General features: G+C 43.3%; 1 protein-coding gene across 1 annotated transcript in view; it reads left to right on the top strand.

Annotated features, from left to right (window-relative positions):
• SLC25A20 (solute carrier family 25 member 20) overlaps window positions 1-15,543 on the top strand; it is a 33,112-nt gene extending 17,569 nt beyond the window's left edge. Inside the window, exons 6-9 of the mRNA XM_081935855.1 lie at window positions 1,344-1,416; window positions 2,773-2,882; window positions 9,096-9,220; window positions 14,189-15,543. Of these exons, the coding sequence (XP_081791981.1) occupies window positions 1,344-1,416; window positions 2,773-2,882; window positions 9,096-9,220; window positions 14,189-14,251 (371 nt within the window). The 3' untranslated portion in view covers window positions 14,252-15,543. The remainder of the gene's footprint in view (window positions 1-1,343; window positions 1,417-2,772; window positions 2,883-9,095; window positions 9,221-14,188) is intronic.
• The last annotated feature ends 10,329 nt before the right edge of the window (window positions 15,544-25,872 follow it).

Raw genomic sequence — 25,872 nt, 5'->3', positions numbered from 1 at the left:
AAACACTATTTCCCTCTCAATACATTCTAATTTAACACTTATAATCCTATTATTTCTTACTCTTTTGCTTATCAGTCTATGTTTGGTTATTTGTATCAGTCAGTCTTTGCTGTTCTTCTAGCCAATCCCATGTTTGTATAAGATTCCTTTTCTACTGCCATTCTGACAAACTATAGACACATGGGGGAAGGGTAAAAAATGAACAAAAATGAGAGGTAGGAAAATAGGGCCCTTCAGACCTCTCCATGGGGAGGTTGCTTGTGACCATGCCACCCCATTTGTACAGGTAGTCCTCGATTTATAACCATCCATTTAGTGACTGTTTGAAGTTGCAGCGGCGCTGAAAAAGTGGCACATGACCAGTTTTCATACTTATAACCATGGTCATATGATCAAAATTTGGGTGCTCGGCAACTGGCATGTATTTATGACAGTTGTACTGTCCTGGGATCATGTGATCACAATTTGTAAGCTTCCCAGCTGGCTTCTGACAAGCAAAGTCAATGGAGCAAGCCAGATTCGCTTAATGACTGCATGATTCGCTTACCAACTGCAATCACTTGCTGAACAACTGTGGCAAAAAAAAGGTTGTGAAATGGGGCAATACTGACTTGAGAACTGCCTTGCTTAGCAACTTAAATTTTGGGCTCAGTTGTCATAAGTAAGGACTACCTGTATTTTCTTCCTTTAAAAAATTGCTCCCCTCAAAGAAACTGAGGCCTCCTTTTCACTAGCTACAAGGATGAAGATGATAAGGGGTACATTAAAGAGTCCAATGTGGCTAACCTTATGTCCAGCCAGCTAACTGTGAGAGGGAATGACAGAAATATTTCTGCTGTGTGAACAATGCTGCTATATCACAATGTTTATGTACAGTATTATAAATATATATGATTGTTCAACTCACACACAATGACTCCGGGTGGCTTACAACATTAAAAATAGGTAGTATAAAATTCCTAACCCTTTCCCAGCCACATGATCGGCTCTGTATCAATTTGGGTTTCCTAGGCCTGTTTGAGAGAACCATACCTTCAGAGCCTTCTAGAAATGTATCAGGTTGGGAGTCAAATGTATATGGAGCCACCATAGAGAAGGCCCTTTTTCTCTATTTCTCTCCATCCTTCTCTAATTGGGTAGATGTAACTGGGAAGAGACAATCCTTCAAATCTTGTTTTCTCTGTCAATCAAATCAAGGTCTAAAGCAGCAAGTGGAGTGCATTGTTTCTGCCGTTATTATAATTCTACTTACAGAAAGCGGGCAGGTTTTATCCTTTTTGTCCTTGCCAATGTGGGCAGTTGTGTCTCTCATTTTTCTAAGTTGGCTCTGTTTATTGGACCAGATGTTCCAGCCAGTGGGATGTACTTCATGACTTATGAATGGCTGAAAAATATTTTGACACCTCAGGGGCAGAGGTAAGGAGAATGCTGGATTTCTGACAAAAACAACTAAGGAATTCTTTTTATTCTGAAATAAGAGCTTCGTACTAATAGTTTGATGAGATAAAGGATTATTTCTTTGAGTTGCTTGACACTGAAATGGGAGGCATATACATTTAAGACATAAATAGTGCATAATATAATTTGACATTTATAAAATATGTTTTAGGGATCAAGTCAGTGCATCTTATAAGGAAAGCTAATGGAATCATCAGCATAATCTACCATGAACCATAATGTAGCATATATGGCAAAGCTGCTGGATTTCTATATTGCAATAAGCCATGGGTTTGATTAAATATAATTTGTTGAATAAACCACTGTTAGCTATATTTCAGTACTTTGGTGCCAAACATTAGGCTTTAACTTGGAGATTATATGAATCTACATACAGTTAGAAGCTTTTATTCTAACAACCAATTGCAAAGGGACATTTTCTTCTTTTAGCACAGTACAGTTTGAAGGATATCAACCTGGCTTCTTGTTGAATCTGTAACCATTTGATTTTGATTGGCTAGTTCTGGCTATATAAGTCAGTTGTACTATAAATTAAGCTTGATGTGCCAGTAGTTGTAGCAATAACTTTTTCTACAGAGATCTTCCGCTTGGGCAAATACAGGTATTCCTCTACTTAAGACAAAATTTCTCTTACTAAGCCAGACAGTTGTTAAGTGAACTTTGCCTCATTTTACCATGTTTCTTGCCACAGTTGTTAAGTGAATCCCTGCATTTGTTAAATTAGTAACACGGTTGTTAAGTGAACCTAGCTTTCCCATTGATTTTGCTTATCAGAAGGTCACAAAAGGGGTTCAAAGTGACCCCAGGACATTGCAACCGTCATAAATAAATGCCAGTTGCCAAGCATCTGAATTTTGATCATGTGACCATTGGGATACTGCAACCATCATAAGTGTGAAAAATGATCATGTCGCTTTTTTGAGTGCCGTGCATACTTCGAACGGTCACTAAATGAACTGTTGTTGCAATTTGAGGACTACCTGTACAGCCCATTTTGAAGTAAAATTGCTGACTTCCCTGGACGGAAGTCTTTAATGTATAACCTTTGCCCCCACCCCATGAGTCTGAATGAGATGCACCCAATCTTTCTCTTCTTCTATTTCGCGGGTGTCAAACTCGCAGCGTCACCTTATTGTCACGTGACATTTTGTGACTTTTTTCCCATCCGCAGAGCTGGTGTGGGCGTGACCTGCGCGTGACATGTCTGGCCCGTTGGGCCGCCAGTTTGACACCCCTATTCTATTTCTTTTTTTAGTAGCCATTTTGATGAATTCATGCTTGCTCTTTTTCCTCCCCGTCTCCTGCTTTCCACAGTGTCAGTGACCTCAGTGTACCCAGAATCCTCTTTGCTGGAGGCATGGCAGGGATCTTCAACTGGGCTGTAGGAATCCCTCCTGATGTGCTGAAGTCACGATTCCAGACAGGTGAGTTCACTGATGCTCTCCTAAAGTTTATAGAAGGCAGATTTAAAAATACCGCAGGATTTGTGGAGAAAAGTTTTCAGTGGGTTTGTATACAAGTAGTCCTCATTTAGCAATCGCCTTGTTTAGCAACCATTCTGAGTTTTCAGCATAAGAGCCATGGTGGCACAGTGGTTAGAGTGCAGCACTGCAGACTACTTCTGCTGACTGCTGGCTGCCTGCAATTTGGCAGTTCGAATCCCACCAGGCTCAAGGGTGACTCAGCCTTCCTTCCTTCCGAGGTGGGTAAAATGAGGACCCAGATTGTTGGGGACAATAAGCTTACTTTGTAAACCGCTTAGAGAGGGCTGTAAAGCACTGTGAAGCGGTATATAAGTCTATGTGCTATTGCTATTGATACCACAGTGATGATGAATCCTTGCATTTATGACCTTTGCACGTCTGCAGTGTAAAGGGAAGCTGAAGTAAGACGGCACAGTACAGTTGTGGTTTCACTTAGCAACTGCTCTGCTTAATGACTTCCAAGTCCCAACTGTCATTGTTAAATGAGGACTAGTTGTGAAAGGTGTTCAGAGCAGATCTTACTCCAAATATTTAATCCTTTTCTTTTAAATCAGGCGAAAATAATTGAAATAGAACAATGTTCAAACATCTTCTTTGCCTGCTATTATATATATATATATATTGAAGTGTCGCTAGTGCTCTGTGAGCTTGCTTGTTTTCTTGCAAATGTCTGCAAGAAAACAAACAAGCTCAGAGAGCACCAAGGATCTTTCATTTTAACCCTGAGCTACAAATATTCTCCTTTATATTTAGAGTCATGTAGAGGGCTAATATCAACAATTATCCTTCTTTTTCTCTCCATTTTCTGAACTGCGTTGTCATCCGATTGTATTCCCATGAGAATGCACAGTTGAAGATTAGATCTTTTAGCATACATTTGCTCATAATATTTCCTGAAACTCTTCTGAAAATCATTCCTGGGCAACAGTCCATGACAGTCTCTGGTTTAATCTGGTGTTAGATGAGGTATTTGCATTTTCTTAGGTGTGCTGGCTAAATCTAATGGTGCAGAACACATTCTCATTGTTCTGTTCCATTCCCGCCTCTCTTCTAATTGCTAGCTTTAATGTGTATAATTCTGGTCACCATGGAAATTGGAGTAGAAGGAGAGTACAGTACAGTCCTTGTTAACGATCGTCTCAGTTAGCATCCGTTTGCTGCTACACTGGTGATTAAAAAAAAACTTTATGACCAGTCTTTGCATTTTAGGACATTTGCAGATCCGGAAAGGAAAGGAAAGGCGAAGTAAAATCGGGAGCACAGTTGTGGTTTCACTTAGCAACTATTTCACATACCAGTTGTGGTCGCTAAAGGAGAACTACCTGCAATCCCATCTTGCATCATACATTAATCCTTTTCCAAAGCAGATATGAAGCTGGTTCTTGCAGTTGGGTTAAAGACTGAAAATCACACTTTGCTCAGCTATGGTGAATATAGTTGCCTCCAGGCAAAGAATTTGAAAGTTCTATAAACTAGCATGATCTTTTTTTTGCAGGTCATCGCCCTAGTCCTAGTGTCACATAGCTAAGAGCTACTGGAAATAAAATTGAGCTAAAACTTTTCTGGATTCTTTTGAAGATTAGTGACGTAAATGTGCTTTGCAATTTGGCAGCTCTTTTCGATAAATTTAGAAAGATTTTCTTAATTTACCCTTTCCCTCTGTGTGCGTGTGTGTGTGCTAGCTACAATATAATCGGTTACGGTAGTTTTTTCTCAAACTTGGCCGCTTGAAGACGTGTGGACTTCAACTCCCAGCATTCCCTAGCCAGCCTGCAGGGAATTCTGGAAGTTGAAGTCCATAAATCTTCAAACTGTTGAGGTTGAGAAACACTGAGTTAAAGTATTTGCCTTGACTAAACAGACAAGTGACTCGGAATACTATGCGGTATGGGAGAAACGATATGAATGAATAGACAATAGAAATAAGAAATGGAAATGTACATAGGGTTAGAACATTGGAAATAGAATGTATATAATGGATACATACAAATATTGATTCTATATAATTCAATACATTTATAAATTGTATAAATAATGCTGCAGATCTGTTAAATATGTCATAGAGACATGTAAAGAAAATACCACTTTATAACGCCTTGGTAAGGCCACACTTGGAATACTGCATTCAGTTTTGGTCACCACGATGTAGAAAAGATGTGGAGACTCTGGAGAGAGTGCAGAGAAGAGCAACAAAGATGATTAGGGGACTGGAGACTAAAACATACGAGGAACGGTTACAGGAACTGGGTATGTTTAGCTTAATGAAAAGAAGGACTAGGGGAGACATGATAGCAGTGTTCCAATATCTCAGGGGTTCCCACAAAGAAGAGGGAGTCAAACTATTCCTCAAGGCACCTGAGGGTAGAACAAGAAGCAATGGGTGGACACTAATCAAGGAGAGAAGCAACTTAGAACTGAGGAGAAACTTCCTGACAGTTAGAACAATTAATCAGTGGAACAGCTTGCCTCCAGAAGTTGTGAATGCCCCAACACTGGAAGTCTTTAAGAAGATGTTGGATAGCCATTTGTCTGAAACGGTATAGGGTTTCCTGCCTTGGCAGGGGGTTGGACTAGAAGACCTCCAAGGTCCCTTCCAACTCTGCTATTGTATTGTATGTACAATTAAATAAATATTAAAAATAAATTAACAAACAGGCAAGCGACTAATTACAAGATAATTACAGATACACCTCTACTTACTACTGATTGCTTAGTGACTATATGAAGTTACCCGTGGACCCTTTAAAAGGTACTTATGCCCCACTTTCATAGTTCGATGGTTGGCCCTGCCTCTCGATCACATGGCCACATTTTGGATGCTCGGCAACAGGCCCGCATTTATAGCTGTTTGCAGCGTCCCACAGTCATGTGACCACAATTTACAATATTATCGCCAAAAGCTTTTCTTTTCTTCCAGTTTTTGGCAAAAACTCCTGATAGTGAAGTATGGATTCACTTAACAACTGCTGCCAAAAAGGTCATAAAGACAGGTGTTCCCTTGATGACCCATCATGACTTAGCACTGTATTTGGCAGGCTCCATTATGGTCATAAGTCAAGGACTACCTGCAGTTGTGTCCAAAGTTCTTCATGTGAGAAATAGTGCTTCATAGGATGGACATTAGTGACAACTTTCTTTCCTTTTCTTCTTTCATTCATTTTTACATTTATATTCTTTTGCTAGTTTTTATTATCTTCCTCTTTTACATTTGCAAAATAGGCCCTGAGCGTAATTGGCTGTTAAAATGTTTACTACCAAGGGTGTGTCTTACTTTTTTTTTTTTTTTACTGAGGGGGAGGGGAAGTTCCATGCTTCACAGCCTGCCCGGAACACAAGTTTCTAATCCCTTCTGCATTAAGAAAAAAGTTAAATTTCTATCAAATCGATTGGAGAAGAGAGATGAGGCAACTTGTCATTTTGCCAGTCTCTTGGCTCCCACAGTTTTGCACAGGAAGGAGTTGTTGTTGTTTTTCATCAGCAATTACCAAAACCAAGCAGGCCGTTGAAGAGGAAAGAGTTTTCAAACATTCTCAGTTAACCCTCTCACTTGCTTCCTAGAAATTCAGGCAGTGATGATAAATCCGAGACTCCTCTAAGCGGTAGGGGCAGGGACTATTGCCTTGCTTTGGGTTCTGCAGAAATGTGAAAATCTTCCCTCATGGTAATAGTGTAAGGTTTCCCCCTCTTTCTCTTGCTATGGCAACGTTGGGAGTTGACAAATAGTTTATTTTATTTATATTTGCTTATAAAATTTATTGGCTGCTCAATTTACCAAATGGTAACTCTGGGCAGCTTACAGTCATAAAAACGTGTTTATGTTAAGGTAATGATGATTTAATAGCTGGTCAGCTGCTGTAAACCGAGATGATGCAATGAGAATGAGTCAGCAGGGTTATCACTTTAAGAGACGGACTATATAAAGAGAGGCCCTGTGAGGGCGGTTTCTCTCTCCGTGTGTGCTTCCGTGTTATAGTTGAAGATTGATTGCTTGCCTGGTTTTGCCTAGTGGGTGTGTGTATATACATACACACACACACACACACACACACACACACATGCCTTGTAGCAGGGATGGGTTCCTGCCAGTTCTAACCTCTTCTATAGAAGAGGTTCCACAAATCTACAGTGCCATTTAGAACCCGTCCAGCTCCCTCCCCCCGCCCGACCGCACATCATCAAGATGAAGAGCGAGAGGAGGAATTCTGGGAGTTGAAGTCCACAAGTCTTAAAACTGTCAAGCTTGAACACCCCTGGGTTTTTTTTTTCTAAAGGGTTAGGGGTGCAAGGGTCTTGTAACTTGACAGCTTTAAGACTTGCGGGCTTCAAATGCCAGAGTTTCTGAGCCAACATTTTGGCTGCTAAGCAAGAGCGTTGTTAAGTGAGTTTTACCACATTTTACAAGTTGGCCATGCCCACCCAGTCACATGGCTGGCAAACTTCTCCCACCTGGTCACATGGCTGGCAAACCACTCCCACAAAGCAGGCCACACCTATAGAAGAGGTTCTAAAAAAAATTGAAACCCACCACTCCCATGTAGATAAACCACTGTTTGAAAGACAAACCTCCGTGTACTGTATTTTGCTCCTGGGTTGTCTCAAAATAGTAGTCACACTGTGCACACTCTGACAGTTTACACATCTACATTAAAACATAAATAAATTATAACCAAAGGGGACTCAGGGGGAAGGCAGGGACAGAATTGGGGAGGGGGAGGTGGGATCTGTTGTTACTCAATCAACCACCTCCATTGTGCTGTTCCTCCATTGAGGGCCCAGGCCAATGGGCAGATCTAGGTCTTTAGGCTTTTATGAAAGGATAGGAGGGTTGGGGCCTACCTCACGTCGGGCGGCAAGAGGTTCCAGAGGGCAGGAGCAACAGTAGAGAAGGCCCTTCTCCTGAACCCTGCCAGTTTGAATAATCAAGTTGATAGAACCCAGAGCATGCCTCCTATATCGGCATGACTGGGATGGGCCAATCCTAGTGAGGTGAAATGGTCCCTCAGGTAACCTGGACCCATGCTATGAAGGGCTTTAAAGGTGATCACCAACACCTTGAATTGCACTTGGACGCAGACTGGCAACCAGTGCAGCTTGTGGAGCAGTGATGTTACAGGAGCCATTCTTGCTCCTCCTAAAATTGTCTGCACCGTTGTACTCTGCACCAGTTTTAGCAGAATACAGAGTACACCCTCATGGTTGGCCCCATGTCGAGCACATTACAATAGTCCAACTGTGAGATGATTAGGGACTGAAGCATTGAGCACAGGGAATCAATTAACTGTTGTTAATTGAGGAGAATTAGGGCAAGAGATAGAAAGAGGATTGGGAAAGAAAGAGGGAGTTTGATGAAACCCTCTTGGGGGATGAGGTTCATGAAATGTGTTGCTGTTGTTGTTAGTTGCAAAGTCGTGTCCAACCCATTGGGACCCCATGGACAATGTTCCTCCAGGCCTTCTGTCCTCTACCATCCTCTGGAGTCCATTTAAGCTCAAGCCAACTGCTTCAGTGACGCCATCCAGCCACCTCATTCTCTGCCGTCCCCTTCTTCTTTTGCCCTCAATCTTTCTCAGCATTAGGCTCTTCTCCAGTGAGTCCTTCCTTCTCATTAGGTGGCCAAAGTATTTGAGTTTAATCTTCAGGATCCGGCCTTCTAAAGAGCAGTCAGGGTTGAACTCTAGGACTGAGCGGTTTGATCGCCTTGCAGTCCAAGGGACTCGCAAGAGTCTTCTCCAGCGCCATAGTTCAAAGGCCTCCATTCTTTGGTGCTCAGCCTTCCTTATGGTCCAACTTTCACAGCCATACATTGCAACTGGGAAAACCATAGCTCTGACTATACGCACTTTTTTTGGCAGGGTGATGTCTCTGCTTTTTAGTACGTTGTCTAGATTTGCCATGACTTTCCTCCCTAGGAGGAAGCATCTTTTAATTTCTTGGCTGCAGTCCCCATGTGCTGTAATCTTGGAGCCCAGGAAAATAAAATCTGTCACTATGTCCATTTCATCCCCATCTATTTGCCAGGAATTGAGAGTGTCGGATGCCACGATCTTAGTTTTTTTAATGTTGAGTTTCAAGCCAACTTTTGCACTCTCCTTCTTCACCCGCATCAAGAATTCCTCTTCACTTTCATGAAATATATTTTGCGTTTTTCTGCAGCTCCTCCGGGGAAATATCCCAATGGCTTCAGAGACGTCCTGCGAGAGCTTGTTCGAGAGGAGGGAGTATTGTCTCTGTACAAGGGATTCAGCGCTGTGATGATCAGAGCCTTTCCTGCCAATGCAGTAAGTGAATGCTACCTTTGACTTCTGGTTCATTTATTTATTTATTAATAAGTGTCAATGAATTTATTGACTGCCCATCTTACCCCAAGGTAACTCTGGGCGGTTTACAATACAGGTAAGTCCTTGACCTACAACAATTCGTTTAGTTACCATTCAGAGTTGCAACGGCACTGAAAAATAATGACTTATGACCTTTTTTCACACTTACGACCATTGCAGCATCCGCATGATCATTCGGACGCTTGGCAACCGACTCATATTTATGAAGGTTGCAGTGTCCTGGGATCACACGATCCCCTTTTGCGACTTTCTGACAAACAAAGTCAATGGGGAAGCCAGATTCGCTTTACAGCTGTGTTGCGAACTTAACCACTGCGGTGATTCGCTTAACAACTGTGGCAAAGAAAGGTCGTAAAACGGGACAAAGTTCACTTCACAAATATATCACAGAGCAACAGAAATTTGGACTCAATTGTAGTTGAAAGTTGAGGAATGCCTGTATTAAAAAGATACTATGCACAATAGGAACTAAATAATAATACAACGCTAACGAAAAGATCAGAAGAGCAGGAAAAGGATGAGTGGGGGGAGGGAGGGGGGAGGGATCCGTTATTAGTCTGTCAACCAGGCTCGATGTGAAGGCCCTGCATTGGGAGCACCATGCCAGCTGACTGAACCAGGTCTTCAACTCTTGCAGAAAGTCAGGAGGGTTGTGTTGTGGCCCGCCAGCGGATCTGGCAGCAGATTCGGACAATGAGGAGGAGGTTGGGGGAGGAACCTGGGCCAGTCCTGGAGTCTGGGGAAGGCTCTGATGAGGGCTCTGTGTCGGAGGCATAGATGGGAGCAGGGCCTTCCGACAGTTATCAGCTGCCTTCGGAGTCGGACATCAGTGGGGCAGAAGAACAGCTGGAGCCTGTTCCCAGTGTGCGCATGCGCAGAGCTGCCAGGAGAAGGGAACAGCTAAGGAACAAAGGCGGACTCGGGAGTAAAGACACATGTGAACGGTGAATGGCCCCTCCCGTAGGAAATAAAGAGGAGCGAAAGGAGAGTTTGGCGGAGACAATTAGTTCAATTCATTAGGGCAGTGGTTCTCAACCTGTGGGTTGGGACCCCTTTGGGGGTCAAACGACCCTTTCACAGGGGTCGCCTAAGACCATCGGAAAACACATATTTTCGATGGTCTTAGGAACTGAGACACTAATTTTACGGCTGGGGGTCACCACAACATGAGGAACTGTATTAAAGGGTCGCGGCATTGGGAAGGTTGAGATCTACTGCATTAGGGTGAAGATCTGTTCCTGACTTCTTGCCAAGTAATTGCTGTTACAAAGTGGCGTTTGGAAGATATCGGCCTGGCAGCTCTCCAAGCCTGATAAAGGTCTGTAGTTGTGAAATCTCTTCAAAGACTATTGGCTGGGACTTTGCTGGAGAGGAATTCTCTTTAAAACTAAATAAAAGGAGTTTTATCGGGACGAGGAGTCAGCTTCGTGCTTTTGGGAAACCTAGGTTAGAACAGGTTGGAGCTGACCTCATTCCAGAGGTAATCTGCACCAAAGGGCAGGAGGGATGGCAGAGATGGCTCTTCTCCTCTTAAGAATTAAGACAGAAATGGAAGGAGCAAAGCCTCCCTCCAGATCCATTGGAAAACACTTTATTTTTCATTAAGGTAAGGGTTTCCCCCGCACATGCGTGCTAGTGGTTCCTGACTCTAGGGGGCGGTGCTCATCTCCATTTCAAAGCTGAAGAGCCATGGCTAAATGCTGAAGGCGCACGGAACGCTGGTACCTTCCCGCCAAAGGTGGTCCCTATTTTTCTACTTGCATTTTTTACATGCTTTCGAACTGCTAGGTTGGCAGAACCTGGGACAAGTAACTGGAGCTCACTCCGTTATGCGGCGCTAGGGATTCAAACCGCTGAACTGCTGACCTTCTGATCAACAAGCTCAGCATCTTAGCCACTGAGCCAAAAGTATAGTACCTTTAGTTAGATTTCTGCATTGATTTATAGGTTTATTCAGTTCTATTAGTTGAATTTAGAAGCCATTTCAATCATCCAAGCAACTGTAGCTATTGTACAGCAACACAGGTAGTCCTTGGCTTACAGCAGTCCATTTAGTGACCGTTCAAAGTTAGCAACGATACTGAAAAATATATGACTGTTTTTCACAGTTACAACCTTTCCAGCACCCTCACGATCATGTGATCAAAAACCAGATGCTTGGTAACTGGTTCATATTTATGACAGTTGCTGTGTCCCAGGGTTGTGAGATCTCCTTTTATGTCCTTCTGACAAGCAAAGTCCGAGGGGATGCCAGTTTCAGATAACAACCGCGTTGCTAACTTATCAACTGCAGTGATTCACTTAACAACTGAGGCAAGGAAGGTCGTACAGTGGGGCAACATTCACTTAACAAATATCTTACTTCACAACAGAAATTTTTGGCTCAATTGTGGTCGTAAGTCGAGGACTACCTGCACTAAAACAATAAAACAAATAGAAAACAGTAATAAATCAACTACATGCTTAATACAAATAGTCCTCATGTAGTGACCACAATTTGGACCCGCAGCCCGGTCATTAAGCAAAGTGGCTGCTGAAAAGACATAAGATCCGGTGGAAACTTCTTGCAGACAAGCTGGCTATTGTTAATTTTTCTACATAGAATTCAGCATCACCGTGCAGACTATTCCAGATGATTCCCCAGTCTTCCAAAGCAGCTGTTGGACAAATAGATATTTTGTTTTCCTTCCTTCGTCTCTAGCAGGTCTCTTTTGAGCAATGTTCCACTTGACTGAATGCCTAGCTATTATATATGCTCATACAGTATATTTATTGGAGACATTTCAAAGGTTAATGTTGAAACAGCCCCATTTTTGTGGGTCTTGTATCTATTAATTATGTAGAGCAAGTTTCATGCTGTGAAACAGTGCTCAAATCCGGATGGGATGGACCCCTTTCAGTGATTCAGTAGAGACGCCCGTTGCGAGTCTTGAGGGACCGCTTTGGGAGGAGTTCGACTCGGTTACCATCGAGGATTTGGACAGGTTGCGTGGACGTCTGCGACCTACCACATGTTTATTGGACCCGTGTCCCTCCTGGCTTGTACTGGCATCCTGGGAGGTTACGCGCGACTGGCTCCTGGGCCTGGTGAACGCCTCGCTGGGTGAGGGTTCTCTACCGGCCGCCTTGAAAGAGGCGGTGGTGAGGCCCCTGCTCAAGAAGCCTTCCCTGGACCCAACGGACCTAGTCAATTATCGTCCAGTCTCCAACCTTCCTTTTTTAGCGAAGGTTGTAGAGAGTGTGGTAGCACAGCAGTTCCCACGTCACCTGGAGGAAAATGATTATCTAGACCCGCGCCAGTCCGGCTTCCGACCCGGGCACAGCACAGAGACGGCCTTGGTCGCATTGGTTGATGATCTCTGGAGGGCCAGAGATAGGGGTTGTTCCTCTATCCTGGTCCTATTAGATCTCTCGGCGGCGTTCGATACCATCGACCATGGTATCCTGTTGCACCGGCTAGAGGGGCTGGGAGTCAGGGGCACCGTCTTACGGTGGTTTGGCTCCTACCTCTCTGATCGGACGCAACGTGTGTTGACAGGGGAGCAGAGTTCGACCCGGAGGCCACTCACATGTGGAGTGCCACAGGGATCGGTACTCTCGCCTCTCCTGTTCAACACATATATGAAACCGCTGGGCGAGATCATCCGTGGTTTTGGGGTGGGATATCATCTGTATGCTGATGATACTCAGCTATACATTTCCACCCCGAACCACCCCAATGAGGCCGTCGAAATGATGTCCCGGTGTCTGGAGGCCGTACGGGTCTGGATGGATGGCAACCGACTAAAACTCAACCCTTCCAAGACGGAGTGGCTGTGGCTTCCGGCCTCCCGGTTCAACCAGGTGTTTCCATCTCTGGCCATCGGGGGCGTCCAACTAGCCCCCATGGAACAGGTGCGCAATTTGGGCGTCCTCCTGGATGCCCGGCTGTCCATGGATAACCATGTAACAGCCGTGGCAAGGGGGGCGTTCCATCAGGTCCGCCTGATGCGCCAATTGCGCCCCTTATTGGACCGGGATGCCCTACGCACAGTCACCCATGCGCTAGTGACGTCTCGCCTGGATTACTGCAATGCTCTCTACATGGGGCTTCCCTTGAGATGCACTCGGAGACTACAGTTGGTCCAGAACGCGGCCGCGCGGGTGATTATGGGGAGGACTAGGTACTCCCCTGTAACACCTCTCCTGCGCGAGCTGCACTGGCTTCCTGTGGTCTACCGAGTGCGTTTCAAGGTTTTGATTATGATCTTTAAAGCGCTTCATGGCACAGGGCCTAGTTATATGCAGGATCGCATCCTGCCCCACACATCCCTACGACCAATTCGCTCACACAGAGAGGGACTTCTCCGGGTGCCGTCCGCCAAACAGTGCCGGGGGGCGACACCCAGGAGCAGAGCCTTCTCTGTGGTGGGCCCAGCCCTGTGGAATGACCTCCCCCGTGACATCAGGATTACTTCCGATCTCCGCTCCTTCCGTGTACAGCTGAAGACCCACCTCTTTCAATTATCTGGCCTGGCTCAATCGTAATTATTCTTATTCCTCCTAACTGTTTTTAAATTGTATTTTAAACGTTAAATCTTAATTTTATATCGGGTTTTTACAATTGGGGTATTTTAATGCGGGTCTTTTAACTGTCTATATGATGTAAATTGTTTACCTCCTCCGAGTCCGTGTTTGTGTATCTGTATGTATGTTCTGTATGTACGCCTATGTGTTTTATATATTTTCTGTGTTTTATATGCCCCATTGTACGCCGCCCCGAGTCCTACTTGGAAAGGGAGCGGCTAATAAATTCAAACTTATTATTATTATTAATGGAAACTCTTCTATAGGAATATATATTTATATATATGATTTTCCGCAAAACAAATGTGAACAATGTGAATTTATGCATATATATTTTTTCAGGCATGCTTCCTTGGCTTTGAAGTTGCCATGAAATTTCTTCACTGGCTTGCGCCAGGTCTTTGATGACCGAAAAGTACGTTCCCAAAGGAAACCGAGGGCAAGGAAAATAACTGCATTGGAGGAGAAAAATCAGAATTATGAAATAAGCTATAAATGGACTCATTTTTTAATTAATCTTTTTTGCCTTACGCTTTCTGGGTGGTGCCCTTTTGCCATTTGGAATCTTGAGCCAAATCTCCTTCTGTGGAGAAATTCAAGAGGAGTTCACAACAACACCCTTGCCTTCTCAATACAAAAGTACCAAAGTGGTTCTGCCGTTAATAGAAGACCTTGCTGCTATTAACAGGTATCGATGTTTAATCCCCATCCCCCTCATTTGGTGGTGAAGAAAGGAAAATGATTTTAATTTCCCTTTTTATATTAATTAAAAAATATATGCATTTCTGGTTACGGTACCAAGGACATTCCTAGAAGCCATGGAATGTTTGGAACTGGCCATAATGCACTTAATTCTCAGGACGGAATTTAAGTAATAGATAAAACTGATATTAAAGAAAAACATTTGATTGCACTTGCAGGTATTTGGTGCTGTTTACCATGGTTTCTTGTTAGTTCCTGTGGAATGAATGGGAACATCTGAACAGTTTTGCATTTCTGTTCATGCCTTATTCATGCCCTATTAGTCCTTGCTTATACAACACAGTTGTAGTATGTATTGACTGTGTAAGCCTCATTTTATTGCCTTGTGGTCTCTGACCCAAAATCCATGGCATACAATTGCTTCTTTGACGTAATGAATATAAAAAGAAAGCCAGCTAGGAGAATAATGCAAAAATTAAAGAGCCTTAAAGTCACCAAATATAAATAAGTATTAAATTAGTGAATACCTGCTATGCATTTCTATATGATGAAAAACCTCAAATAGCAGAAACTGGGGGGTAAATCCCAATCACTTTGGCTGGAATGGACAGTCAGTATAAAAAAAGCCTTTCTCTAAATTCAGCTTTGGTCCTTTCTGGATAACTAATGATATCTTGAGAGGCAGCTTTACAAGAGGCGGACAATCTTCTTGTACATGGCATGTCAGATATTATGCATTTTGGAATTCCTGGTACCTAGGAATGTACTGCTGTGGTTCCAAAGCAATTTGTGTTCCATCCCAGCAAGCTCTAAAGTTGGAGGAGCCTGCAATAGGATAACTTAACTACAATGCCAATTCTGTTTTAATGTGATCCTCTCTCATACCCACTCATATATGGGTTTTTAAGTACATACCATGTACAAACAGTGTTTACAAAATGTTTCACTGGAACATGTTTAGAACTCAATAAAAGTTGTACATTGGTTTTCTTGTTTGTTTTGCATGTTGAAATAGCTATATCAGTACTTGAAGCATGCTTCTTTTTCATAGCATTCTGGCAGTTTGCAGAAAAGAGCCTTTATCAATGGGAAGGGGCTGAGATGTTTGTTAAATTGTATATGTGAGCACAGCAACAAAAAGTTGCACAGTGGAGTGTTCATTAAAAAATTCATTCTTTTATCCATTTTAGAAGGATATTCAATGCATTTCCAACTTAAATGGACCCTTTGGAGAATTACATCAGTTTTCCAGAAATATCTGTTGAGCTTTATTGAAATGTGCAATTGTTTTGCTACATAAAAACAATCAGATTCTCCAAATATTAAAAGAGACTCATTGAATGCAATGGTTCTACATTCAGTGAAGTATGGTTTGGTTAAGTTTGGTTCTACCATACATTACTGTATAATGGGATCATTTAGTGAAGGGAGAAATCTCTTGTCCTCAGTCAAAATCCCATTCTTTTGTAGCCCTTCCTTCAGACAGAAATGAAGGAATTGATGGAACATGAACTCCGATGGATCAGGATCAGGTCATTTAGGGTGGTACATTTTGTGTCAACTAATGCACTTTATGAGAGAAAAGTCTGGAGTTCTGGTTCTTTCTACAAGGAGCATTTTGAAAGGAAGAGTGCAAGGTTTATGGATGAGCCGCTATAAGTTGTTCCCGAGGTGCCTTTTCAAAGGATCCATTCTTGATTCTCTTGAAAATACAGGCTTAGAGGTTGTATTTATTGTTGACTGAGAGACTCCTCTGTTTTGCCTGAGAGAGAATGGCTGTGTTAATATAGTTTGGATTATCTTTCATCTACAGTCACGTTAATTACCAGCATTGCCGTTAACCTCCCCTTGTTTTTTATGCTCAAGATAATCTGAAATCAGTTTTCTCAAAAACACTGTGTCAAATAAGGAGAATGAAGTCTGCACTTCTGAATTTATGAAATGCCAATAGCTGGCTTTAAAACGCCATTCCTGTGTATAGTTTTTCAATGGGAGGGTGGGTTCTTTTAAAAAATGAACAAGTTACCTCATGATGCCCAATAGTCAGCCTAAGAAGACGGCAGTTAGTCATTGTCTCAATTATGTAAGACGAAGTACTGAATTGCCTCTCTCTGCAATATACTGCATCATTCAATGTTCAGATCATCCAGAAAGATGAGTAATTCATTCCCTCCCACTTTAAGAACAGCAAATAGGAACTTCCTGGGGGTAGGCTGAAATCCAGCTCAAGTCTTAGTATATATCTTGAATGTCTTATTTTATTAGTTAGAAATCTGTGTGATACAGGTTTTAATTAGTTTGATCTGGATTTATTGACCCTGAACAAAATATTGCTGTGTGTGTCCATTGGAAGAGTTTATTGAATGATAGGAAAGCTCAAAGTTTGTATTCTATGCAGCTGAACCGAGCTGCCTTTTACATTGGCCACCATGCCTTTGACACAAAGCCATAAAGCACATATTGCACAAAGCCCTTTGTGGGATGTATTTGGTTTTAGACTAACATATTGTGTTAACTCTAACACTTGTGGTTTGTTCAATAACTATGGTTAAATAAAGCTTAGAATGCTGTGTGGACTCAGTCATTTGATCTAACAGGAGCTTCAAAGCAAATAAATTATCTGTCTCTCTTTAGCTTAGCAAGGTTTGGATTCAGCACAAATCAATTAATCTTGGTGCAACTGAGCTAGTCTGCAATTCTATTCTTCATTCGGTTTAGAGCCTGCAGAGAAGAGCAACAAAGATGATTAGGGGACTGGAGACTAAAACATATGAAGAACAGTTGCAGGAACTGGTTGTGTCTAGTTTAATGAAAAGAAGGACTAGGGGAGACATGATAGCACTGTTCCAATATCTCAGGGGTTGCCACAAAGAAGAGGGAGTCAAACTATTCTCCAAGGCACCTGAGGGTAGAACAAGAAGCAATGGGTGGAAACTAATCAGCAAATTGGAACTGAGGAGAAATTTCCTGACAGTTAGAGCAATTAATCAGTGGAACAACTTGCCTCCAGAAGCTGTGAATGCCCCAACACTGAAGTTTTTAAGAAGATGTTGGATAACCATTTGTCTGAAACAGTATAGGGTTTCCTGCCTAGGCAGGGGGTTGGACTAGAAGACCTCCAAGGTCCCTTCCAACTATTCTATTCTATAGCATAGCCATAACACTCATATAAATCAATTAACAACTCATATATTAATCCATTTAATTTACATGTTCTAGTGCAACTATGGATGCTTAGTGGAAGGGATGACAAGAAGTGTAAAAATCGTTATACTTAGGTAGGTTGCATTTGTTATGAAAGTCATATATAACACACACACACACACATGAACAGACTTTAATATTTACTCCAAATGAACATATATTGGTATATTACTAAGCAAAGAGAATCAGATGGTCTTGTCAAATATGAAACAGAAGTTGCAATTTCTTGATTTATCTTTTTTCCCCTCTTAGTTTTATTAAAACAAATCCTTTCATGTACAGCTCTGGGCAGTTAAAAAATATTATGAAGAAAAAAAATGAAAAAATTACATCATTCTAGTTGATGTTTAACAGCAGTTAAAGTTTTCCTAAATTAAAAACTTTCAACAGGGAAAACAATGTTCATCTTTTAAGATACGGAATAAGATTAAAGTAACATTCAGGCTGCTTTTTAATCTTGTTCCTAGGAAATCTAATGTTTTGTAGGGGAAAAAAATGAAGTAAACCTGCATCTGCCTTATTTCTGCCTATCCCGCAATTGTCAAAAGATACTGAACTCTGCTGAGGTGAATGTTGTACATTCATGTTTCCCTACAAACTCCCTACGAATTATAATGCTGTCTATTAGGACTATGGTGCTTTGACCAGCATGGGAATATGTAAATATAGTGGTAGCCGCAGTCAACAGTTCATTCCTTTTTCTGGAATTAAACAACAGCTGTGTGATTCTAGGAAAAGGAGTGGCTGCTTTAAGAAGCTGTAAATGAGTGCCACAGTTGTAGCCCTGCATGCTTCTGCTTTCACATCCAAAGCCCTGTCTGCAACCACGCTAAATTAATGAGATGGACTGATAAGAGATTGGAGAGCCCCATTTCGCCAAGTGCTGGAATGTTGTTGTTCCATTCCGCATGTCATTTATAGGCTCTTAATTGTAAGACTGAGCTAGGAAAACCAGTACAATAGCCTTAAGCAGTACTGTCATAAAATAATGCCTTAAATGGCTGGCATCTTGATGAGCAAATTGATTTGGGGCACAGATGCTGAAAAGAAAAGCAGTTGTTTGAATGTAGAGGAAAGACCTGAAAGGTAACTTGACTTTGGCCCCTAGCCATTAATGCAGTTAATTAGGACTTTATCTACACCATTTGGTTTCCACCGGGTGTTGTGGCCCGCCAGCAGAGCTGGCAGCAGATTCGGACAGTGAGGAGGAGGTTGGGGAGGAACATGGGCCAGTCCTGGAGTCTGGGGAAGGCTCTGATGAGGGCTCTGTGTCGGAGGCATAGATGGGAGCAGGGCCTTCTGACCGTTATCAGCTGCCTTCGAAGTTGGACATCAGTGGGGCAGAAGAACAGCTGGAGCCTCTTCCCAGTGTCAGCATGCGCAGAGCTGCCAGGAGAAGGGAACAGCTAAGGAACAAAGGCCGACTCGGGACACCGCCCCGAGTCCCTTTTGGGAGAGGGGGCGGTATAAAAGTCCAAAATAAAGTAAAGTAAAGTAAAGGGAGTAAAGGCACATGTGAACAGTGAATGGCCCCTCCCATAGGAAATAAAGAGGAGCGAAAGGAGAGGGGAGTTTGCAGGAGACAATTAGTTCGCTTAATTGGTTTGTGACTCTCCGAGACTCCTTGCCAAGTTTTGCAGATATCGGCCTGTCAGCTCTCCAAGCCAGATAACGTCTGTGACTGGAAATCCTCCCTCAAAAGACTTTTCTGGATGTGAATGCGCAGAATTCACAGTAAATTAATAAAAGGGTTTTTTTGTCGGGACAAGGAGTTTGCTTCATGCTCTTGGGAAGCCTAGGTCAGAACACCGGGTGTGTTCTTGTGTATGTGTAACATTCAGCTTATTTCATCCCAGGACACTATGAGTGGTATCAACACTGTGAACGCAACTAGGTCAATAAAATATGAAATGGTTGACAAAAGTCTGCTATTTCCACATGCTGCCATATTCATCATCTCTGGGCAAAAGAAGTTCTAGTTAATGGTGATAGGGCCGAACCTTGCAAAGGATCCAGTTTCAAAACATTGCTATCATTCAAACGCTGCACAGTCAGGAGGGGGATCAGTATCTCTTGCTGTGAGCTGAATCCGGCCCTATCTTCTAATTCCTGGCGCACTCCTTGATGGAAAGGCCAAATCTGTCCTTATTGTTTAAGGAAGACAGACAAAATTTGGTATGATGTGCATGCTCACCCTGTTGTCTCCATAGTAACCAAAAAATCCACAAAGAAGCTGAGAGTCACTGCTTAGCAACATGAGGCTGTTGACTCTTATCTGCTACTTCAGTTATTGAATAAGAATCTGCTGGCATCTTTGGACTCCACACTGGAATGTAGGATATAAAACGGTGAAGTCTTAAGAAGACTACATATGGTGGAGGAGAAGATTGCATTGTAGGTATGTCATGATTGAAAAATCCACCACAATCAAAAACTGTCCCATCAGTTGCTGGTATTGTTCTTTAAATCAATGTTGAATGTTGTATATCAGCTGCAATGGTGGTGGTTGTTGTTTTTAGAAAAAGGGGTCAACTATTTTCCAAAGCATCAGAAGGTAAGACAAGCAATGGATGGAAACTAATCAAGGAGAGAAGCAACCTAGAACTAAGGAGAAATTTCTTAGTTGAGAACAATTTACCAATGGAACAGCTTGCCTTCAGACGTTTTGGGTGCCCCCCCCCCAATCTCAAGAGGTTTTTTAAGAAGAAATCTTGTGTACTGTTTTAAGAGACCTTCTGTAGAATGACAGGGTGTAGTGTTAAGTGAACTTGGCACTCTTTTTGCTGACTTCACTTCCTTGCCTGTGCTGTCAGAAAGATCATGAAAATTCTGCAAGGCGGAAAATTAAATGTAGACAGGTCAACAGTGTGAATTTTAAGTCAACCTCATTTGGCTTAATTTTGTGGGAGAAAGGGTTGCTCCTGAAGCAAGCGTGTTCAAGATCCTTAGAGAATTAAGAATCTTGTCCAAATTCTGTCAATTGAGCTAGAACAGGGGTGTCAAACTCGATTTCATTGAGGGCCACATCACGGTTGTGTTTGACCTCAGGGGGCTGGAGGGGCGTGGCCAGGGTGGGTATGGCCAGCTCGATGTCAGTCGTGTCGGGGGTACCTGTAGTGGCCAAGTGCTAAGGCAGGACTTTCTTGAGATCCTCCCTCACTCTCATTATAACCATCCTTCCTTCCTTCCTTTTCTTCTTTTCCCTCTTCATTTTCCTTTCTTCTTACTTCCCCTCTTTTCTTATTTTTCCTTCCTTACTCTTTCCCCATCTTCCCTACTTTTTCTTTGTTATTCCTCTTTCCCTTTCTTCTTTCCTGTCCTTTCTTTCCCTTTCTCCTTTCTTGTTCCTTCCCAGCTCCATTTTTGCGGGAAGAGGGCTGCAGGAGGCCGTTGGCGCAAAAAACGGGGCGCGGGGGGCTCTGTTTTCACTGGCAAAGTCACTGGGGTCCAGTCCTTTGTTGTTTCCACGGCAGCCCTTAGATGGGGCCAGATCTAAGCACCCCATGGGCCAGATCCGGCTCATGGGCCTTGAGTTTGACATTCCTGAGCTAGAAGGACTAACTGATTTGGCAATAACCTTGAATCAGATCATGCCTGTGCAGACTGTCTGTGTTTGTGGATCCTGGAGCTCCCCCGGTTTTTAGAAGAACTGTGAAATGAAACTTTGCAACTGATGCCTAAAGTGCTTCTGAAGGAAGACAAAGAGAAAAATTCAATCCAACCTTGGTGGGACATTTATTGAGACGGTGGTTTGCTTCCCTGAAAGATTATTTGGACCATTTTTTTCCCCAGTCTGATTTCAGGTTGGGTTACAGCATTGATCACGCTTGCGGATAATCTCTGGAGGATGAGAGTGGGCACCTTTTTTTGCCCTCCTGGGTCTCCATACCATTCATCATGGTTTCCTTCTGGAATAGCTTACCAGGGGTGTCAAACTGGCGACCCGCAATGCATCACGCGCAGGCCACGCTCATCCCAGCTCCGCGAAGGGGAAGAACATTGCGATACGTCACGTGATGGCAGTGTGAGTTTGACACCCGTGCCTTAGGTGGTTAGGAAGAGAGGAAGGAATAATGGTTCTACTCCTTTTGGTGCCCGTTAGTGTTGATGGAGATGAGCGATCTAACCCCAAGATCCCAGATTTTGGCACTCCCCTTGCTCCTATTTAACATATACATGAAGCTGCTGGGTGAGGTAACCTCATAGGGTGAGGAAGTGTCTAGACAAGCCAGCTCCTTTAGAAGGACGCTCATGTTGTCGCCTCTATTTCAGGAGATGAAAGAGGTAGTTAAACTCCAGAGACATTTTTACCCCTGTTTGGATGACACTCCAATCAAGCAGGGTAAGTCAGGGGTGGGCTTCAAAAATTGCAGCAAAGGGTTCGCTGCCCCGTGGCTGGTTGGGCGTGGCCTAGTTGGCCTCCTGCACCCTGGCGGGGGGGGGGGGGCGGCACTCCCCAGGCTCCAGAGGCTTTCCACGAGCCTCTGGGAGGGCAAAAACTGCTTCTATTGGGTTCCGGAGGCCCTCTGGAGGCTGGAAACAGGCCCATTTCCGGACTTCCGGAACTTCCAGTAGGCCTGTGTTTCGCCCTCCCTGGCATGATGAATGGGCCGGGTGGAGTCTCCTGGGAGGGGTGGGGTGGACAGGGCAGGGTGGACATGGCCAGCCAGGGGTGGCATTTGAGGGTTCACCGAACTGGGCAGAATCCTAGCTCGAGGATTGCCCGAACCTGTGCAAACCCCCAGCAGTCCACCTCTGGGGTAGGTAGACATTTTGCCTGAAATGTCTTTATGGCTGTTTCAGACTCAAACTGCCTCTTCCCGGCCAGAGGACTTTTATGATTAGTTCACTGTGTTGAAGTATTGGCACAGGATTTATTTTTCATTAAATACACTCTGAAGTTCTGAAAATGAAAAGGATTCCTCAGAAATATATTATTTTGATATTGGACGGGGCAATAGACATAACACAGATAGTTATGTCGACTCCCAAAGTTCATCTCGTGACGTTACAACAGCACTGAAAGAAGTGACATGACCAATTTTCACACTTATGGCCATTGCAGCATCCCCATGGTCATGTGATCAAAATTCTGGTGCTTGGAAGGTGACTCATATTTATGACGGTTGCAGCGTCTTAGGGGTCATGTGATGCCCTTTTGCGACCTTCCAACCAGCAAAGTCAATGGGGAAGCCAGTTTCACTTAACAACCATGTTATTAACTAAACAACGCCAAGGATTCACTTAACAACTGTGTCCGGAAAAGACAGAAACTGGGCCAAAACTCAATTAACAAATGTCTCACTTAACAACAGAAACTTGGGGTTCAATTCTGGTCATAAGTCGAGGACTACCTATATTAAAGATTCTGTGGATCAGTAGTGGGTTCCTACCGGTTTGGACCGGTTCCGCTGAATCAGTAATGTTTTGGTGGCCTGGGTCCTTGGAACCAGCAGTGACCCAGGCCTGCCACACCCCCAAATGGGTTTTCCTATGGCGCCGCCATCTTGATTTTTGGTTTTGCGCACAATTTTGTTTTCATTTTTTAATGTTTTGCACATGCGCAGACCTTTTCATGTGCAAATATGCACTGAACTGGCAGTAATGCCGGCAGCAACCCATCCCTGCTGTGAATTTAAAACATACATTACTCACAAAAAAACCAGCAATTTTGGGGTTTACTTGTTGATTTGTTTAACTCTCTGTCATTCTCAAGATCCAGAGGAAAAAGCACAGCCTGTAGGTAAGATTAAACTGACATTCTTGAACAATCATACTAAGTACCTGATGAAAGAAGCAATGAGTGGTCTCTTCCTGGGCTCCCGTCCAAGATTTGGGCTTAACATATGATTATCAAATTTGTGAGGAACACAGAGATAGCCTGCAGAGGACAGCAAGCACTTTAGAGGTCAAGATCAAATTCAGGAGGAGATTGCCAAGCTGAAACTTTGGGCGAAACCCAGCAATTGAGTCTCAACAGAGATAACAGAGTTGGAAGGGACCTTGGAGGTCTTCTAGATCAACCCCCTGCTCAAGCAGGAGACCCTCTACCATTTCAGACAAATGTCTGTCAAATCTCTTCTTCAAAAACCCCTGTGAAGGAGGCAAGGTCCTACTGTTAATTAGAAAAAGACATGAGTCTCGGCTGAGGAGGCCTGTGGGTCTTGGTGGATTACAAGTTGAAATGAGCCAACTGTATACAGGTAGTCCTCAACTTACAATCATTTGTTTGAAAAAATTGAAACAAAAGTGAATTACTGTATTTTTCGGAGTATAAGACGCACCGGAGTATGAGACGCACCAAGGTTTTGAAGAGGCAACTTAAAAAAAGAAAAATTTTGCACTCTGCAAATGTCCCAAAAAAGGGCCCATTTTCTGAGAAAATGGGCCAGGTTTTTTTTTTAAAGAGCACGAATAGCCTTTAGGAGGCTTGTAGAGTGCTCCTGGGGTGGTGTGCGCCCCCCCCCAAAATGAGCAAAAAATGGCCCATTTGTCAAAAAAGGGCATGGATAGCCTTTAGGAAGCTTATAGAGTGCTCCTGGGGCCTGGGGGGGGGTGCAAATTGAGCAAAAAAAACAGGCCATTTTTTGTTCATTTCTGCACTCCTCAGCCCCCAGGAGCTCTCTGAAAGCCTCCTACAAGCTATGCATGGCCATTTTGGTGAAGGGAGTGGTTTTTAGAGGCAAGAAATGCTGTATTCAGTGTATAAGAAGCACCCAGATTTTCAGCCTCTTTTTTGAGGGAAAAGGTTGCATCTTATACTCTGAAAAATACGGTACAATTGTTTTTCACACATGACCGTTGTAGCATCCCCATGGTCACATGATCTAATGACCAGGTGGGTAGGCGTGGCTGAGTGGTGGTGACTCGGTGGGCATGGCCAACTCGACACCACTCACGTCGAGGGGCGCTTCACCTCACCTGGCCTCTCATGACCGTGGGGATGCTGCAACGATCATAAGTGTGAAAAACGATCATAAGTCTTTTTTTTTTCCAGTGCCATTGTAACTTTGAATGGTCACTAAATGAACTGTTGTGAGGCAAGGATTACCTATACAAAAATGCAAATAGCTTCTTTGCTTGCAAAAAGCTGCCTTAAATATTAACCATTAGATTAGAAATGGGGGAACACACACTGAAGATCAAGGATAGCCGCAGCCATCATGGAGACCTAAACTTTTCTGTCTTTCCTGTAAAGTGGCTGTTGGAAAGAGATCTCTTCCAACAACCAATTCTCCGAACTGCTGAAAAAGTTAACAAACGGTTTTCCCGAATAGGCGGGAACCGCTGAATCCCACCACTGGTCCCGGGGTCATGTGATCACCTTTTGCAACCTTCTGACAAGCAAAGTCAATAGGCAAACCAGATTCACTTAGCAACATTGTTACTAATTTAACAACTGCAGTGATTCAGTTAGCAAATGTGACAAGAAAAGTTGAAAAAATGGGGCAAACCTCACATAACACATTTCTCAGTTAGCAACATAAATTTTGGGCTCAATTCTGGTCGTAAATTGAGGACTACCTGTAACAGGAGCTCAGGTCTTGAACCCAGGTTGCTAGCTTTCCAGCTGACCAGCTCAGCATCTTTAACCACTGAGCCATTGCGCCCCGTGTACAAGGGAATAAATTTCAATCGGACATTGTGAACCAGTAAGAGCTGCTCTACAGTAGAATAGACGGGCATGCAAAGTCATGGTATCTCATTCGTTCAAAGTGATTTAACAAAGGCTACATGGTCAACTGTTGAGGATGCTTTGACAGCAATTCCTGCGCTGAACAACAGCTTGGAATAAATGATCTCTAAGATCCCTGCCTTGACACGGTTGCTCATTGGCTAAGACGCTGAGTTTGTCGATCAGAAAGATTGGCAGTTTGGCCTTTGAATTCCTAGCGCCATGTAACGCAATGAGTTCCTGTTACTTGTCCCAGCTTCTGCCAACCTAGCAGTTCGAAAGCACGTAAAAATGCAAGTAGAAAAATAGGGACCACCTTTGGTGGGAAGGTAACAGCGTTCCGTGCACCTTCAGCATTTAGTCATGCCGGCCACATGATCACGGAGATGTCTTCAGACAGCGCTTGTTCTTCAGCTTTGAAACGGAGATGAGTATCGCCCCCTAG

This window comes from Natrix helvetica (genome assembly GCF_964273705.1).
Source record: "Natrix helvetica genome assembly, chromosome: 1".
Lineage (NCBI taxonomy): Eukaryota > Metazoa > Chordata > Lepidosauria > Squamata > Natricidae > Natrix > Natrix helvetica.
The sequence above is the reverse complement of the archived record's forward strand: the minus strand, read 5'-3'. Positions and strand labels throughout refer to the sequence as shown.